We start from the raw sequence: 18,259 nt of genomic DNA, 5'->3' as shown, positions 1-18,259 counted from the left end.
TAGTTGTGTGGTGTTATCCTCATCTTATATTTGGGAAAACTGAGGCCCTTGATCATGCAGCTAGTAAGTGAGGAAGCCAGCACTTGAATCCAGCTCTCTTAGTGCCGGGGCCAAATCTATAAGCACTACTTTCTGCTGCCTCTAGCTCCATGAGTAATGCTTATCTGATAGAGTTCCAAGTCAGCTGTTGCTACCATGCTTCTCTGACAGTAATTTCCAACCTGGGAAAAGGATACAGTTGGTAGCAATGTTTCCTCCCATAATCTTCAGTGCTTTCTTTGCCTTAATCTCAAGGTTTGGGAGAAAGGAACAGCAATTCACTGCACAAACTGGTTGAGGTATCCTGTTCAAAGATACAATTAAAAGTGTGCTGGTGGTGACAAACAATAATGCCAACTTAATGGATGGGTTCTCAATGTAGTTTTGGCTAAACATTTTATTTGCTCACTGATCATGTTCACTCTTTCACCAGAAGTTTCCTGTTCTGTTAAAATATAAAGATACAAAAAATTGCCTTTATTCTTAGAGGGCTTCACTTTGAGCTTATAATTGGTCTGGATGTGGTTTCTTTCAATAAATAGCAGGATAATGTCTCCAGGTCAGCACAGCGTTTGATATTAACTATTTTAGTAAATTTACATTTGTTTAGCTTCTGTTAGTGAACAATATTATGATCCAGCAAATGACATGATTTATTTGTTAGGTGAGTCCCTGATGTCTGTATACTAATATAAAGCCCTGTACTGCTGTGGCCTGCCTTGGTCTGTTGGTTCTCATATGTGGTATCCAGCTGTTTGTCAGGTTCTCCCTCCGTAATCCATGGAAATCCCAACTGTATTGCCACGTTACCTGTTGGGTTCACTGTTTAAAAAAAAGTAGAGTTGGAATGTTCCTCTTTATGTTTTCATTGAAAAGAGAAAAACTGCTGTGAAAAATTAAAATTACTATGAGTGTATACAGCTGGTATTCATTTTATGGGTTAATTTGAAAAGCTTTATATGCCCACTTCTAATGGAGTTTGGGTCAGATTACAATATAGAGCTCAGCATAAAAAAATTTTCACATTATGCTACTCTTTGATGTTCATTCATTCATTCTTCATTTACTCTACTTACTCAACAAGTATAAACAAATCCTCCTTCAGGGGATGGATAAGATGTGTCCCTTATAGTGGGAGGAATTTATTATCTAATAGAGCTGTTTACAGACTTCACTTTGCAGCCTGGATAAATTTAGTGAATGTGACTTACAATTTCCAAAGAGATTCAGGCTCTCAGAGTGTAGAATTGCTGAAATAAAGCATAGATTTCTGTGTAATCACCCCAGTATTTGGGGAAACCAATATTGTCTTGATTGGGAGGGTGGTAAGAGATATTAGAGCCAGCCGAAACTGTTAAGCATGCCTGACCATCTTGAGAAGAGGTTCCCTACAGTTGCCAGATATTATTTATAGAACTATTTTGACATTTAGTGAGAATCTGTAATATTTAGGGTCGGTGCAGAGACTTTCATTCTAAATAACTGTTCCAAACTTCATATCTGCGAATGCGTATTATTTTCTGTGATTGCACGACTGTGCAAGTGTAAAGGAGAAGTATAAAACACAGGCTATCAAGTTGTTCAAAAGAAAATACTGGTGTGAATTATTGAATATGTACACCAGGCATAAATCTTTGATACAATGGGAATGTCTCCAGACAAAACAAGATGGAATCTCTGTTCCTAATTGTGACACAGTTCCTTGAAAAATACAGCTAGGTGCATAGAGATGAGGCTTTATGTACAATTTGCCTTTTTAACAGCCCTCCCCGAAATCTAAGCTTTTGCGCTGGCCTGCGGAAGCTGACACCGAGCCCTAGCTGCAGGACCGGAAAACTTGCTGCCGGAACCTTTGTGCTGAAATGCCTCGCCCCCCGGCCGGTGCTCATTTGCAAAGGACCGTCCCCGCCAAGTGCCTGTTGGTAGGAATCCGCTTGGCCTCGGGTCTGAGGGGGCTTGGAGGTGGCTGTGGCTGCGACTGAAGCAGGCATCCAGGAGAGTCCACAGGAAAGAAGGCGCCATGGACGATCAGGGCTGTCCCCGGTGTAAGACCACCAAATACCGGAACCCTTCGTTGAAGCTGATGGTGAATGTGTGCGGACACACTCTGTGAGTCGGGGGAGAGTGGGATGTATGGGGGGAAGACGCACAGGGTGGGAGCTCTCGAAAGAGCCGGGAGATGCTTGACCTCGGCTCAGGGGAGAAAAGGGCGTCGTTAGTTTCGACCCTGGGCAGGAAAATGGGAAAAGGGGACGTTGTTTCTGTAAACAGACTAGCCGCTAGCCCTGAGCCACTCAGGCCTGGTTTGGACTGCAGGTTCCCTGATGTGGTAACCAGCAGTTTGTTAGATTTCACCCTTCTTAGGTGATGAAAACCTCGACTGTATTTCCAGGCTGTGCTGTCAACAGGGTTCCAGACATCTCGCTGGTTAAAAGCGTGGGGATCGGAGTGTTTAAGTTCACGCAAAATGTTTTTATTAAAAAGAGCGAAAGTGCTATGAAAATAAAATTACTGTGTTTATATACTGCTGCTATTTATTGCGTTAGTTAATTTGAAACCCCAACGATATGCCCACTGTCCTGAGGGAGTTTGGTTAGATTCTCATCTCTAAAAGAGAAAATTTAGATTTTAGGCAGTTAATTTTGGAGATAACAGTAATGGCTGGCGTTTATTGAGTGCACATTACATGCCAGGCACTGTTCTAAGCTCTTTACCATGAGTTATCTTATTTCATTCTCACAGCAGTCCCACGAAGTAGGTACTAGTATCATTTCTATTTTACAGGGAAGGAAACAGAGACTGCTCCACGTCTCTTATTTAGTGGGCCCTGCTAGAATTGGAACACAGGCTGTCTGACTCTAGAACGCCAATTTTGGGGGGATAGGGGAAGAAAGGAGGTTGAATATTTTGAAGAATAAGTGCAGGAACTGGTCAGAGTGTTTCTTGCCACGTTTTTATGGTCAAATGTGGTTCAGTAGAGGTGGTTTATATAAAGCACTTTGGGATGTAAGGTGAACATATATTCCTGTAGTTTCTTTGAGGTTTCTTAGAGATAAAAAATGATGGATAATCTACAATGTGGTGGACAAGACCTTTGGGTAAGCATAAATTGCATGGTTAATTGTAGTTATAATGATTATAATGGGATTTAGTAACTTACTGGATTGGTCCCTTTTTCTAATTAATCTTTATTTTCCTTTGCTTCATCCAGCAAAGGAAATACAGTAGAGCTGTGATTGAATGGGTTAAGATTTAGAAATAAGGTGAAAATAATCAAGTAGATTGAAAAAGGGAAACGAGACAAACACTGTGTAAAGACTATTAGGTTTTTAGAGAGATTTTGCTCAGCTTCTCTTCATTTTCCTGTATCCGATTTGTTACAGTTGGTGCTCAAGGAAAGGGAATTTGCTTTTTTGGAAGGATGCTAACTAAATGTAATTTACTGGAAGAAATTTCTACCTAGTAGTAATTAGCCAGTCAGGGAAGATTATGTGATTTTAGTAAAATAAATTGCGTTTTTATTAGACAATTAAAAAATATTTATTTTTAATTAGAAATTGCTTTTGTCATATCCATAGTCTTTTCTGTTTTTTCATAAGAGTTAAGAATTGTCTAAGTCATTCTCGTATTGCATTGATTTTGGTTTATTTGCTAACCTGTTAGATAAAGACCACATTTTACAGCCCTTTTTTGACTTGCAATATGAACAAACTGAATAAAAGATTATATGTTATTGGCTAAGAGAACAAACTTCTGATTTTGAATTCTTTGTACTCTTACAGGCTCTGTGGCTTTGGGCAAATTCCTAACTCCTTTTGCCTCATTTTTCTTACCTGTACAATAGAGATAATAGCACCATATATATTACAGTGTTTGAGGATTAAACAATATATGTAAACATCATATTTGGAGGTGCTTAACAGAGTTTCTTTCACATAGTATTTGTTCAGTATACATTGGCTATCATATTATTTGTGCATGGTATGGATGTTAAGCAGAAATAAAATTTAAACAGGATCTGTTTGGCCTGCTATGAAAGACTTGCACAACAATGGTTATCTTTAAATAAATTTAAGAGACTATAAAATGTGAAAATATAATTTTAATTATAATGTGATGATTTTCTTAATATGAACTCGTTATGTTCTCTCATGGAAGTGGGATTATATATATCCTTACTTTTTTCATAATGTATATCTTGGGTATCTTTTCTAAATTGGTATGTACGTCTTCCTCTTTAACAGTTGGTTGATAGTCCACTGTTCAGTTATACTATAACTGATTTAACCAAAAGTTTTTTGATGAATCTTTAGATTTCCAGTTTTTCACTGGAACTTCTCTTTCTCTCTCTCTCTCTGAGCACTTATGCAAGTATATTGTAAGATAAACAGGCAAACGGGGGTAAATGTAAATGCCTAGTAGTAGAATTGTATGTGACTTGTAAATTTTGATGAACATTGCTCAGTTGTTATCAAAAAAGATTGTATTGATTGTGCTCCCAACAACTATTTATGGTAATTTTTGTTGCCAAACATCTTTGCTGATATTGGGCATTATTATTGTTTAAATCTTGCTCTTCTGATAGGTAATAAAACATTATGGATTTTGATGTGAAATACTTTTGATTTGATAGTATGTTGAATTTGTACAGAATGTATTTCATGGCATTGAACTTGGGCATTTTTATAATACAGTTGTTAGTCTGAAAGGAGCAGGTATTGTTGTTTAGCATTGCTATTTGCATTAGTTACCTATTGCTGTGTAATGAATTACTTAGTACCTTAAAACAATAAATATTTATTATCTTACATAGTTTCTGAGGGTCAGGAGTATGAGTGGTTCAGCTGAGTGATTCTGGCTCAGTGTCTTTCATGAGGTTCGCTCAAGCTGTTGTCTGGGACTGGAGCATCTGTTTCCAAGGTCACTCATGTGGCTCTTGGTAGCTTCAGTTCCTCCCTGTGGACCCTCCATAGGACTGCTCATGATGTGGCTTTTCCCAGAATTAGTGATGAGAGAGAACCAGAAGCTGCAGAGCCTCTCATCATCTAATCAGAAAAGTCACGTTATCATTGCTTCTGCTGTATTTTATTTGTTAGCACTGAACAATCCTGTTACAAGGTGGGAGGGTGTTTATACACAAGAGTGTGAATACCGTGAGACAAGGATTACAGGGCCACATGATTTTACTCACTTTATTTTGTGTGTCCTCAAGTAGCAAAGGCATTTTAGGAAGCAAGTGATAAAGTGAGTAGGAATAGTGCTTCACAAAAGATAAGAAGTGTAGGATTATGGAAAGATTATTTAGGAATACTATTTATGAGACAAGATACAGGAGCAGAAAGGAGAAAAGAGGTGAAACATTAGGAAAATACTTTTCTCCCTTAACTGCTAGCTATTGAGGATGTGTGTTCTCTTATGTATCAAATCTATCCAGCAAACACCCAAATGAATTGATTGCATGAACATCCAAAGAAGATTGGATTCTATTTTTGCTTTTTTTTTTCCAATTCAATGATGAACTTTGTCTTAATTACAGAAAAGGATAATTTTTTTTCCTTGTTTATCAGGGCCACCTATTTTAAGAAATGGGCCTTTCATAGTATTCTTTCATAGAATTCTGAAGGCATATTGAATTAGATGGAGCCAATTAAATCTAATTTTCATTTAACTGAAGTCTTTTTTTTTTTTTAAAGAAGCTGGGAAAACTATTTTTTCTTTGGAATACAGAAACTTTATTTTTTCTTTTTCTATTACCCAACATAGTTGGATAATATTTTTCAGATTGACACAAATTTAAAACTAAAGTCTTTAATAATTTAAGTTTTAACCCAACCATCCTTGGCAACACTTGTCTCTGGAAACTTTACCTATATTTGATTTTATTAAATCTCCTTTTTTCATTTTAAACACACATAAGACACAAAGTAGAATAAACAAAACACATCTTGATATATGTAAAAATCAATATTTTGCCATACTTAAGGTTTGTCTTTCTTTTTTATCTTTTCTCTGTCCCTCTGTCTCTCTCTCGTTTACTGATGTTTCTGAGTAGTTTGTTACCAGTTACCAGTCTGAATTTTTCTGATTGCATCTCTGTGGTATTAATATGTTCCTTTGTATTTTCTATAAATTACTAGTGATTTTAGAAGTTTATCAGATTAAAGTTCAATTTATTTATTGTTGGAAAGAATAATTCATAAGTGGTATTAATTTGTTTAATATGCTGGGCTTATACAATACCTTTTTGTGAACTAGGAAACAATGGACAGAAAAATTAGAAAAAGGCACTCATTCTGGGTAGAAGAATTAGAAAAAGGGGACTTTACAGATATATTGTTGTTAATTTCTAATTTAATATTGTTGAAGTAAGAGAATGCACTTCGCTAAATTTCGGTCTTTTAAAATTTTCTGAAAACTTATTTATGGTCCAGCATATGGTCTGTCTTGGTGAGCAATCAGTGTAAATTTGAAAAAAAATGTGTATTCTGTAGCTGTTGGGTATAGTATATGTCAATTAGGTCAACTTGGTTGATAGTGTTACTCAGATCTTCTGCATCCATACTAATTTATCTTACCTACTCATTTTATCAATTACTCCAACTGGATTGTGGATTTGTCAGTTTCTCCTTTTAGTTCTGTCATGCTTTATGTATTTTGAAACTCTCTTATTAGGTACATAGATATTCAGAATTGCTATGACTTCTTGATGAATTTATCCTTTTGTCATTATGAAATGCTCCTTTTGGTCTTTTGTAATATGTCCTGAAGTTTTTGTCTGATATTACATCATTCTCTTAATGCTTCCTGTTTGATAGTATACCTTTCTCTGTCCTTTTGCTTTCAACCAATGTGTGTCTTATATCTTGTAGACAGTACATAGTTGGTTTTGCTCTTTTATATGGTCCAACATTGCTGCCTTTTAATTGGTGTGTTAGTCCCTTTATATTTAATGTAATTTTTGCTATCATTGGGTTTAAGTCTATTTGTTTTCCATTTGTCCTTTTTTTGCCTTATTTTGGATTAATTGGATGACTTAAAGTATTGGCCTATTAGCTCTTTATTGTTATTATATTTTTAAAATTTTCTTTTAGTGATTTCTCTAAGTATAACAATATGCATCTTTTTTTTTTTTGCGGTACGCGGACCTCTCACTGTTGTGGCCTCTCCCGTTGTGGAGCACAGGCTCCGGATGCTCAGGATCAGCGGCCATGGCTCACGGGCCCAGCCGCTCCGCGGCATGTGGGATCCTCCTGGACCGGGGCATAAACCCGTGTCCCTTGTGTCGGCAGGCGGACTCTTAACCACTGTGCCACCAGGGAAGCCCAACAATGTGCATCTTTATCAAAGTCTATTAAGAGTCACTTCTTATTTTTGAGAAGTCTCTAATGAGACACTTCTCATTTTTCACTTCCTCACAAATTCCTTACATTTCAGTACCTCACAAGTGTGAATAATATAATACCACTTACTTACCCCTCTCATCCTGTATGCTGATGATGTCTTATCTTTAACTTCTATATATGATTTAATATTGTTATTTTTGCTTTAAACAGCCAGTTGTCTTTAAGGAGATGTAGAGAATAAAAAGTAAGTCTTTTTAATAAGCAACTTTATTGAGATAGAATTCACATACCATAAAATTCACTCATCTTGAGCGTAGAATCAGTGGCTTTTGGTATATTCTCAGAGACATGCATCTGTCACCACAATTAATTCTAGAATGTTTTTGTTACTCCACAAAGAAACCCCTTACTACTTAGTCCTGTCCTCCAGTCCTACTGTCTCCCAGCCCTAGGTAACTACTAATTGAATTTCCGTCCATATAGATTGCCTATTCTGGACATTTCATATAAATGGAATCATATAATATATGGTCCTCTGTGATTGGCTTTTACTTAGTACAAGTTTCATCCATGTTGTAGCATTTTTCAGAGCTTCTTTCTTTTTGTTATTGGATACTATCCCATTGTTTGGATATACTACTTTTTATTTGTCTGTTCATTAGTTGATGGACATTTGGGTTGTTTCCACTTTTTGGCTATAATGAATAATACTGCCATGAACATTCATGTACAAGTTTTGTGTGACAAATGATTTTGTTTCAGGTGTGTACTTAAGAGTATAACTGTTGGATCATATGATGACTCTATTTATCCATTTGAGGAATTGTAAGACTTTTCCAAAGTGACTGCAGAATTTTACATTTCCACCTGCAGTGGATAAGGGTTCCAGTTTCTCTACATCTTTTGCCAACGCTTGTTATTATTTATCTTTTTGATTATAGCCATCCTAGTGTGCTGTAGTCTTTTTAAAAAATTATTATTATTTTTCAGTTTTTGGCTGTGTTGGGTCTTTGTTGCGATACACAGGCTTCTCATTGCGGTGGCTTCTCTTGCTGCAGAGCACAGGCTCTAGGCTCATGGGCTGCAGTAGTTGTGGCTCGTGGGCTTAGTAGTTGCGTCTCACAGGCTCTAGAGTGCAGGCCCAGTAGTTGTGGTGCACGGGCTTAGTTGCTCCGTGGCATGTGGGATCTTCCTGGACCAGGGATTGAACCCATGTCCCCTGCATTGGTAGGTGGGTTCTTAACCATTGTGCCACCAGGGAAGCCCCATGTAGTCTTTTGTATTCACCTACTTATTTACCATCTTTAGTATCTTTCTTCCTTCTTTTGGATCTGATTTTATAGTTGCATTGATTTTTTTTCTGCCTGAAGAGCATTCTTTAGTATTTCTTGTAGTACAGGTCTGTTGGTTAAGAATTCTCCCAGATTTTGTTTATGTGAGTGTTTTTATTTCACCGTACTGTTTGAAGGATATTTCTGCTGAATATGGAATTATGGATTGTCATTTCACCACTTGAAATATATCATTCCATTGTTTTCTGTTTTTTTTCGGCCACACTGCACAGCTTGTGGGATCTCAGTTCTGACCAGGGATTGAACCTGGGCCATGGCAGTGAAAGCGCAGAATCCTAACCACTAGGCCACCAAGGAACTCCCCATTCCATTGTTTCCTGATCTCCATTGTTTGTGATGAGAAGTTAGCTGTTACTTATATCCTTGGACCCCTTTATCATAAAAATCTTTTGGGGCTGCTTTCAAGATTTCATCTTTGGTTTCTAGCAGTTTGACTATAAGTCTAGGTGTGCTTTTCTTTGTATTCATCCTAGTTGAGGTTTGCTGAGCTTGGAACCGTTAAGTCAGTGTTTTTCATCCTATTTGGAAAATTTCAGTGATTCTTTCTGCACTATTTTCACTCTCTTCTTATTTTGGAACTCCAAGTACATGTGTGTTAGACTCTTTGGTATTGTTCTATAAGTTGCTGGGGTATTTTTCATTTTTCTTTGATCTTTTTTTCCTGTCTGATCTTCAGATTAGATATTTTTTACTGGTCTGTATTCAAATTCACTGACTCCCATCTGCCATGTCCAATCTTCTGTTAAGCCCATGTGGTAGATTTTTCATTTGTTATTGTACTTTTGTTCTAGGGTTTTCATCTTGTTCTTTTCTATAGTTTTCATTTCTCTTACTAGATTTCCTATCTGCACACTAATTAAGACCATATTTTCCTTTACTTCTTTGAATGTAATTCTTTGGACATATTTTGTGTTAAATCTTTAAAAACATTTAAAATAGCTGATTTTAAAGTTTCAGTCTGTTAGATCCAACATCTTGGCTGTCTCAGAGTTGGTTTCACTTATTTTTTTAATTTTTATTTATTTATTCGGCTGTGCTGGGTCTTAGTTGCGGCATGCAGGATCTTCGTTGAGGCACGTGGGATCTTTAGTTGTGGCATACAGGATCTTTAGTTGCGGCATGCAGGTTCTTAGTTGCAGCATGTGGCATCTAGTTTCCCGACCAGGGATTAAACCTAGGCCCCCTGCTTTGGGAGTGAAGAGTCTCAACCACTAGACCACCAGGGAAGTCCCAGGGTTGGTTCCTATTGACTACTCTTTTTTTTTTTTCCCCTATGGGTCACATTTTTCTTTCTTTTATTTTTTTATTTTTTATTTTTTTATTTTTTTTTTTTTTGCGGTATGCAGGCCTCTCACTGTTGTGGCCTTTCCTGTTGCGGAGCACAGGCTCCGGACGCGCAGGCTCAGCAGCCATGGCTCACGGGCCCAGCCGCTCCACGGCATGTGGGATCTTCCCGGACCGGGGCACGAACCCGTGTTCCCTGCATCGGCAGGCGGACTCTCAACCACTGCGCCACCAGGGAAGCCCCCTATTTTTTTACATTTAGTACTTTTTTCAGTTGTATACTGATCGTGTAGATGGTACTAGAAATTGCAAATTTTATCTTTCTGTGTAGAGTGGTGTTTTTAAAAATTCTTGTAGATACTTCAGTTACTGGCTGATTACCTTGAACTTTGTAGGCTTGATTTTAATCTTTGCTAGGATGAATCTGGAGAGCCCATTGTGTTTCCTTACTTTACTGCAACTCAACCTCCAGACTTTCAGTTCCTTGCAAAACTTGTTGGGGCTTGATTTAGGCTTTGTTAGGGTGAGTATAGAATAAGTCTTATTATATGATGTGGTCCTCACTCTTAGTTGAGGCCTTTTTCATATCTCAGTTGGTTGTTTGAGGTGTTAATAAGGTGTTAATGTGGTTTCTCTACTTTGGCTGGGTGGGAACTCCAAAGTTTACCCAGCACTCCTTAACTATACTGTCTTCCTCTCCCAGCCATTATCTTTTAATCCTTGATTGGTTTTGCCCTGTATATGTGCAGTCTGTTCTGTGGCCAAGGACTTAAAGCGGGGCATGGTTCCTACAGACTTCTGGACCCTCTGCCTTGCAGATTTCAACCATATCAACAGCACTGAAGTCTGATCTCTGCCTGTACAGCTTAGCAGAACCACTGTGCCCTTCTTAAATTCTTACTTGCCGGGCCGTGGTCATGGAAATTTTTCCCAGGTAGAAAGAAGAGGCAATTGTAGGGGTCACCTTGTTAGTTTACCATTTCTAAGGGATTATAGTCTCTGTGTTGCCCATTATCTAATACCTGTAAATGATTGTCTCATGCATTTTGTTTGTTTTATGGTAGCTCATGGTGAGAATGCTAGTCTGACATCAGTTACTCCATCATGTTTGTTAGGAAAAGCTGTCCTTACTATTGTTGAGGCATTTACTTCCTGTAGCCTCAGTTCTGTGTGTACATGTTTATTTTCTTTACCTCAAACTTGGTAATTGCTATGCCCCTTTAACATTTCTTTCCTTTTGTAGTTTCTGATTTTTTTTTTTTTTTTTACTACCTCAGCTTCTTCCCTAAAACTCTCCTAAATATTCTTTTCTTTACTCTCTCCCTCTCCCTCTCCCCCTCCCTCTCCTTCTTTGTCTTCTTTAATGGGGTGTTTTGAAGTTGATTAGAATATAATGCTGTGGAACAGCTCTGGAGAATTAATATCTCATATTTGTGGATTGTAGTTACAATGAATATCTCAAGACCATTCTCCTGAAGGAGATGGTTTTTGCTTTCACTATATGTGTAAGAGTTCATGTCCCATGTATTTTTTTTTTCTTTTTTTTTGCGGTAGGCGGGCCTCTCACTGTTGTGGCCTCTCCCGTTGCGGAGCACAGGCTCCGGATGCGCAGGCTCAGCGGCCATGGCTCACGGGCCCAGCCGCTCTGCGGCATGTGGGATCTTCCCGGACCGGGGCACGAACCCGTGTCCCCTGCATCGGCAGGTGGACTCCCAACCACGGCGCCACCAGGGAAGCCCTCCCATGTATTTTAATAATACAAATCCATTGAGTAATAGACAGAACACTGACTCACAAGTTAGAAAATCTATGTTCTAGTTCTGCCAAGTTTTAGGCCAGCTGTTAAACTTTGATTTGTTAATTTGCTTAGAACAGATAATATTTAGCCCCTTCAGTCTCTTAAAATTTGGGTAATTTAGTTAACAGTTAATTAGAAAATCATTGTAGTCATTAGCTTTAGTCTTTTTTTTTTTGACCTTATACCATTAGTAAAACTGCTTCTTAAAATATTAAAAATTTTAGTTATTTTTATTAGTGGTGATTTTCCTTTTCCATTATGGGAGAGAGTGCTGATCATTTTATTTACAGAATATGAATATATCACTATGGATTGGTTATTTTATGGCTATAATATGTATTTTTTGGTTTGACTAAAAATGACCATTAGTGCATTTGAGTCTTGAAGATGCAGTGTTTGCATTTCAGTTCCTTCTCTTATTGAGTGTAACTTACTGTCTTAGTTCTTTAAAACCGTGGTTACTAAATATTTAGTAATTAATATTATCTGTAATGTTTCTCTTTGTATGTGAAAATATAGCCCTAACCCCATATGGCTCTTCTTCTCTAAATCTTTTTTTTTATACTGGGAATCTTTTTTTAAGATTCATTTTATCTGCTGACTAGTTTACTACATATATGTATATAGGTATATATATACACACACATGCGTATACATATACATTTTCTGTCTTGGAGGAAACCTTTTGTTAGGTTTTGCCTGCAGGTGAATTTTCGTTTCATGGATGGACACCCTTTTTCACTTTTTTTTGGCTGCATCGGCTCTTTGTTGTGGCACGCAGGATCTTCGTTGCGGCAAGCGGGATCTTTTTGTTGCGGTGTGCGGGCTTCTCTCTAGTTGTGGCATGCGGGTTTTCTCTCTGTAGTTTTGGTGCGTGGGCTCCAGAGCACGTGGGCTCTGTAGTTGTGGTGCACAGGGCTCCAGGGCGTGTGGGCTCTGTAGTCGTGATGTGCGGGCTTAGTTGCCCTGCGGCATGTGGGATCTTAGCTCCCTGACCAGGGATCGAACCCGTGTCCCCTGCATTGGAAGGCAGATTCTTTACCAATGGACCAAAAGGAGGTCCCTCATGGATGGACGCCCTTTGAGAGCTCTTTCCCTTGTATCTATATCCACCTCTCCTTTGAAGTTATATTGTCAAATTTGTATTATAAGATTCAAACAGGTAATAAATATAAAACTGTTTATTCGATGTTCAAACTTAATTGTTAAAACACAAATTATTTTATTTTGCAAGAACTTGAAACATTGGCACATTAGTTTCTGTAGGGGTAAAAGTATAAACAGAGACAGAATTAGTATATTTCCTCATTGCCTTTTTTTCTGCTGTGGGCATAAAATATTATGTCTAACGTATGTGTAATGATAGTTTGCCTGAGTTTGAATCCTAGGTTTTCCACTTATTCTTAGCTGTGTGATTTAGGGAAAACTATTTTCTTTAAGCCTTTGTTTTCTCATCTGTATAGTAGGTTTACCAGTAGCATATACCTCACAGCATTGCTGTGAGGATTAGATGAGGCACAGTTCAAGTAAGTTAAAAAATTTAGGTAAATTTAAGAGTATTTACTTTGTAGTCAACTGTAAAGAGTTGCTTTCAGTATTCTAAATGCAGAAAAATAACAATTTTTAGGTTAAGTTTCAGGAATATTTTTGGCAATTTACTTCTTGTTTACTTAGCAATTAGTCCCTGAGATAGTAAATAGAATGAGAATAATTGAATGAAAAATTAACCTAGATATCTTTTTTTTTTTTTTTTTAAATTTTTATTTATTTATTTATGGCTGTGTTGGGTCTTCGTTTCTGTGCGAGGGCTTTCTCTAGTTGCGGCAAGTGGGGGCCACTCTTCATTGCGGTGCGTGGGCCTCTCACTATCGCGGCCTCTCTTGCTGCAGAGCACAGGCTCCAGATGCGCAGGCTCAGTAATTGTGGCTCACGGGCCTAGTTGCTCCGCGGCATGTGGGATCTTCCCAGACCAGGGCCCGAACCCGTGTCCCCTGCACTGGCAGGCAGATTCTCAACCACTGCGCCACCAGGGAAGCCCTAACCTAGATATCTTAACGGTTTTCTTCACGTTTCAAATGTATTAAGCTTATTTTCAAAGATTAAAAAGTAAGACTCAACTGTAGTTTATTAGTTGTTGGTTTACTAATAAATATAAGTTTGCATTCTTTCTCATATACTCAATACATTTTCCAGGCCACTGATTCCTAAACTTGCCTCATCCTAAGAATCACCTTGGGTGCCTATTTAAAATACAAATTTCTGGGCCTTACCAGGTGGAGGGAACTTGTATTTTATACTGGCTATCTAAGAGAGTCTTACGCTCAAGCAGTTTTGGAGAACACTGTGCTGAGTATACAACAGTGAGTGTGGGAGACATGGTTACTGCCCCCAGTAATTTTATAGTATTTTAGGTCTTCTTTTGAGTCATTAAATGGAAATTAGTTTTTCTTGGTTCTTTATAAGGAGGAAAAGGGAAGTTTAGAGTTATAAAAATATTCTTTGTAATTAAGATGTGAAAGTGGATTTTATGCTATTTGTTAAACTATTTTGTAAAAAATTTTTTATTGGAGTATGGTTGCTTTACAGTGTTGTATTAGTTTCTACTGTACAGCAAAGTGAATTAGCTATATATATACATATATCCCCTCTTTTTTAGATTTCCTTCCCATTTAGGTCTCCATAGAGCATTGAGTAGAGTTCCCTGTGCTATACAGTAGGTTCTCATTAGTTATCTATTTTGTACATAGTATCAATAGTGTATATATGTCAATCCCAATCTCCCAATTCATCCCATCTGCTCCCCTTCCCCCTTGTTATCCATATGTTTGTTCTCTACGTCTGTGTCTCTATTTCTGCCTTGTAAATAAGATCATCTATACCAGTTTTTTCAGATTCCACATATATGCATTAATGTACAATATTTGTTTTTCTGACTTACTTCACTCTATATGACATTCTCTGGGTCCATCCACATCTCTACAAATGACCCAATTTCATTCCTTTTTATGGCTGAGTAATATTCCATTGTATATATGTACCATATCTTCTTTATCCATTCCTCTTTTGATGGACATTTAGGTTGTTTCCATGTCCTGGCTATTGTAAATAGTGCTGCGGTGAACATTGGGGTGCATGTGTCTTTGAATTATGGTTTTCTCTGGGTATATCTGCCCAGTAGTGGGATTGCTGGGTCACGTGGTAGTTTTCACGGAACTAGAACAAAAAATTTTACAATTTGTGTGGAAACACAAAAGACCCCAAATAGACATAGAAATCTTGAGAAAGAAAAATGGAGCCAGAGGGACCAGGCTCCCTGACTTCAGACTATACTACAAAGCTACGGTAATCAAGACACTATGGTACTGGCACAAAAACAGAAATATAGATCAATGGAACAGGATAGAAAGCTCAGAGTTAAACCCACGCACCTATGGTCACCTAATCTATGACAAAGGAGGCCACAATATACAATGGAGCAAAGACAGCCTCTTCAATAAGTGGTGTTAGGAAAACTGGACAGCTATATGTAAACGAATGAAATTAGAACACTGCCTAACACCATACACAAAAATAAACTCAAAAAAGATTAAAGACCTAAATGTAAGACTGGACACTATAAAATTCTTAGAGGAAAACATAGGAAGAACACTCTTTGACATAAATCACAGCGCAATCTTTTTTGACCCACCTCCTAGAATAATGGAAATAAAACAAAAATAAACAAATGGGACTTAATGAAACTTAAAAGCTTTTGCACAGCAAAGGAAACCATAAACAAGACTAAAAGACAACCCTCAGAATGGGAGAAAATATTTGCAAATGAAACAACTGACAAAGGATTAATCTCCAAAATATACAAACTGCTCATGCAGCTCAGTATAAAAAAAACAACCCAATCCAAAAATGGGCAGAAGACCTAAATAGACATTTCTCCAAAGAGGACATACAGATGGCCAACAAACATATGAAAAGATGCTCAACATCACTAATAATTAGAGAAATGCAAATCAAAACTACAATGAGATATCACCTCACACCAGTCAGAATGGCCATCATCACAAAATCTACAAACAGTAAATGCTGCAGAGAGTGTGGAGAAAAGGGAACCCTCTTTCATTGTTGATAGGAATGTAAATTGATACAGCCACTATGGATAACAGTATGCAGTTTACTTAAAAAACTAATAATAGAACTACCATGTTAAACTATTGAAAAAAAAATGCTACTGAAGTAACAGAAACCTGAAATCCTGAACCCTTATTGTAACCATTCTGCTGATGTAGGAAAAGGGCCTTTGGGGAAGCAAACAATTTTGGTGGGAATATCCTAAACTTGGGAAATTTTGCAATATTAGCATCAAGGGATCAAAATGTTAAGGTGGCTCCAAATTCATAAATGTTTTTGTGGAACAGTCACTGAAGAGGAAATATCTAAATATTAGCTCCTTTAGGAAAGTGAAAGTCATGTCTGTTTTAGCTTTCAGGCTGGGGATGGAAGCCCTTACAAAAGTACATGCTACAAAGTGCTATTTGTTTCATCAAAAGGATTGATAGGAAGTTGGCAGACTCGATTAATGTAAATTTGGAAGGAGCTTTGCAGTCATCTTTTTAGTTCTATTCTCCACCTGTCCTCCCTTTTTTAACAGATGGGGAAGCTAAAGCCTAAGAAAGGTTATATGGTTGCATTGCTCACCTGGCCAGCTCCATTTTCTTTTTTCTGTGTAAATTCCAGTTATGAATTGTTCAGTTAAATTTTGATCACATTTGCCAAGTACAGTTCTTATTAATGTAATGCAACCAGATTGTAACTCAAACCCATTTTATGTGAAAAATGAAAATACTACAGTATTATCAAAAATCAATTTGATATGTTTGGAACAATTTTCTCTTTGTATTTTAGTTTCCAGGATGCTAGCTTGAGATTAAAAAATACTTTAAACATTCAATAATGATTTTTCTGCCAGTTTTTAATTTTAATTTATCTTTTTCTTTGATAATATATAAACGTCATTGTATTTGGTTTTTGAGATATAATATGCAAATTAGGAAACCTAAATGTATTATTTATGCCAGGAAATGATTTGGAGGATAACTTTTTTTTTTATCAGCAGCAAATTTTATTTCCTTTTTTTTCTGTTATCATTTAGTTTTTTTGGAGAACAGAGCATCTCACAATATTTCTGAAAAATCAAAAATTTAGACTTTGTTTTGTGTTATATGCAAGTGTCTAGAAAGACTGTATCAACCACCTCATAAGGATAATTTATTTTATAGTATTTTTACTTTACATATTTCACTTTTGACATTGTATAAATATATATATTATACACATGTATAAATAAATATATTTATTCCCTACAAAAAGGCAAGAAAATGTAAAATTTAATGGACTTCATTAGAAATGTTTTGGAGTATTAGGTTTCTTCTCATTTACTAAGTTAGAATATGTAAAAGCCAGATTTCTGAGATGAAGAAAAATGATTGTAAACCTCACTCGGTTTTTCTTTAGAACACAAATATGATAGTGGCTGTGTCATTGAAAATTACTGAGGGCTCCATCAATATGGTGCAGTGCCTTTGCATCACTGATTTATATATATTTAATGAGCCTGCTATTCTAATTTCAGGTAACTGAAGCAAACTGCTTCTAGCAGTAACTGATTTACTTACAAACAATTCATTCCTTTAAAATATAAAAGTCTTGAAATCTACCAATGTTAAGTATAATTTCTTCATAAATAATTCTACAATGTTTATTTTCTGGCTATAACTAACCTATCTTCTGTTTCAGATAATGTTACCAAAACACGTTCTTTTATTTGATCTTATTTCTTGCTACTGATCTGTGGAGTTGGAGTAGAAAATATGGGGGGAAAACCTTTAAAAAGTAATAGGACAGGGACTTCCCTGGTGGTGCAGTGGTTAAGAATCCGCCTGTCAGTGTGGGGGACATGGGTTCCATCCCTGGTCTGGGAAGATCCCGCATGCCGCAGCAACTAAGCCCCTGTGCCACAGCTACTGAGCCTGCGCTCTAGAGCCTGTGAGCCACAACTACTGAAGCCCCTGTGCTTAGAGCCCATGCTCCCCAACAAGAGAAGCCACTTCAATGAGAAGCCCGTGCACCGCAAAGAAGAGTAGCCCCTGCTCACCACAGTTGGAGAAAGCCCGCGCGCAGCAGCGAAGACCCAGCACAGCCAAAAATTAAAACAAACAAACAAAAAAGTAGTAGGACAGGAATAAAGACACAGACGGAGAGAACAGACTTGAGGACACGGGGTGGGGGAGGGGAAGCTGGGACGAAGTGAAAGAGTAGCGTTGACATATATACACTACCAAATGTAAAATAGATAGCTAGTGAGAAGCAGCTGCATAGCACAGGGAGATCAGCTCGGTGCTTTGTGACCATCTAGGGGGGTGGGATGGGGAGGGTGGGAGGAAGGTGCA

General features: G+C 37.4%; 1 protein-coding gene across 1 annotated transcript in view; it reads left to right on the top strand.

The window, feature by feature from the left end:
• Positions 1–1,951: 1,951 nt before the first annotated feature.
• The window catches only part of MNAT1 (MNAT1 component of CDK activating kinase), a 210,978-nt gene continuing 194,670 nt past the window's right edge, over positions 1,952–18,259 (top strand). Inside the window, exon 1 of the mRNA XM_024748460.1 lies at positions 1,952–2,148. Coding sequence (XP_024604228.1) covers positions 2,060–2,148 — 89 coding nt within the window. The 5' untranslated portion in view covers positions 1,952–2,059. The remainder of the gene's footprint in view (positions 2,149–18,259) is intronic.

The sequence above is a fragment of the Neophocaena asiaeorientalis genome, unplaced genomic scaffold, assembly GCF_003031525.2.
Source record: "Neophocaena asiaeorientalis asiaeorientalis breed wild unplaced genomic scaffold, Neophocaena_asiaeorientalis_V1.1 scaffold698, whole genome shotgun sequence".
Taxonomy (NCBI): Eukaryota; Metazoa; Chordata; class Mammalia; order Artiodactyla; family Phocoenidae; genus Neophocaena; species Neophocaena asiaeorientalis.
The sequence above is the reverse complement of the archived record's forward strand: the minus strand, read 5'-3'. Positions and strand labels throughout refer to the sequence as shown.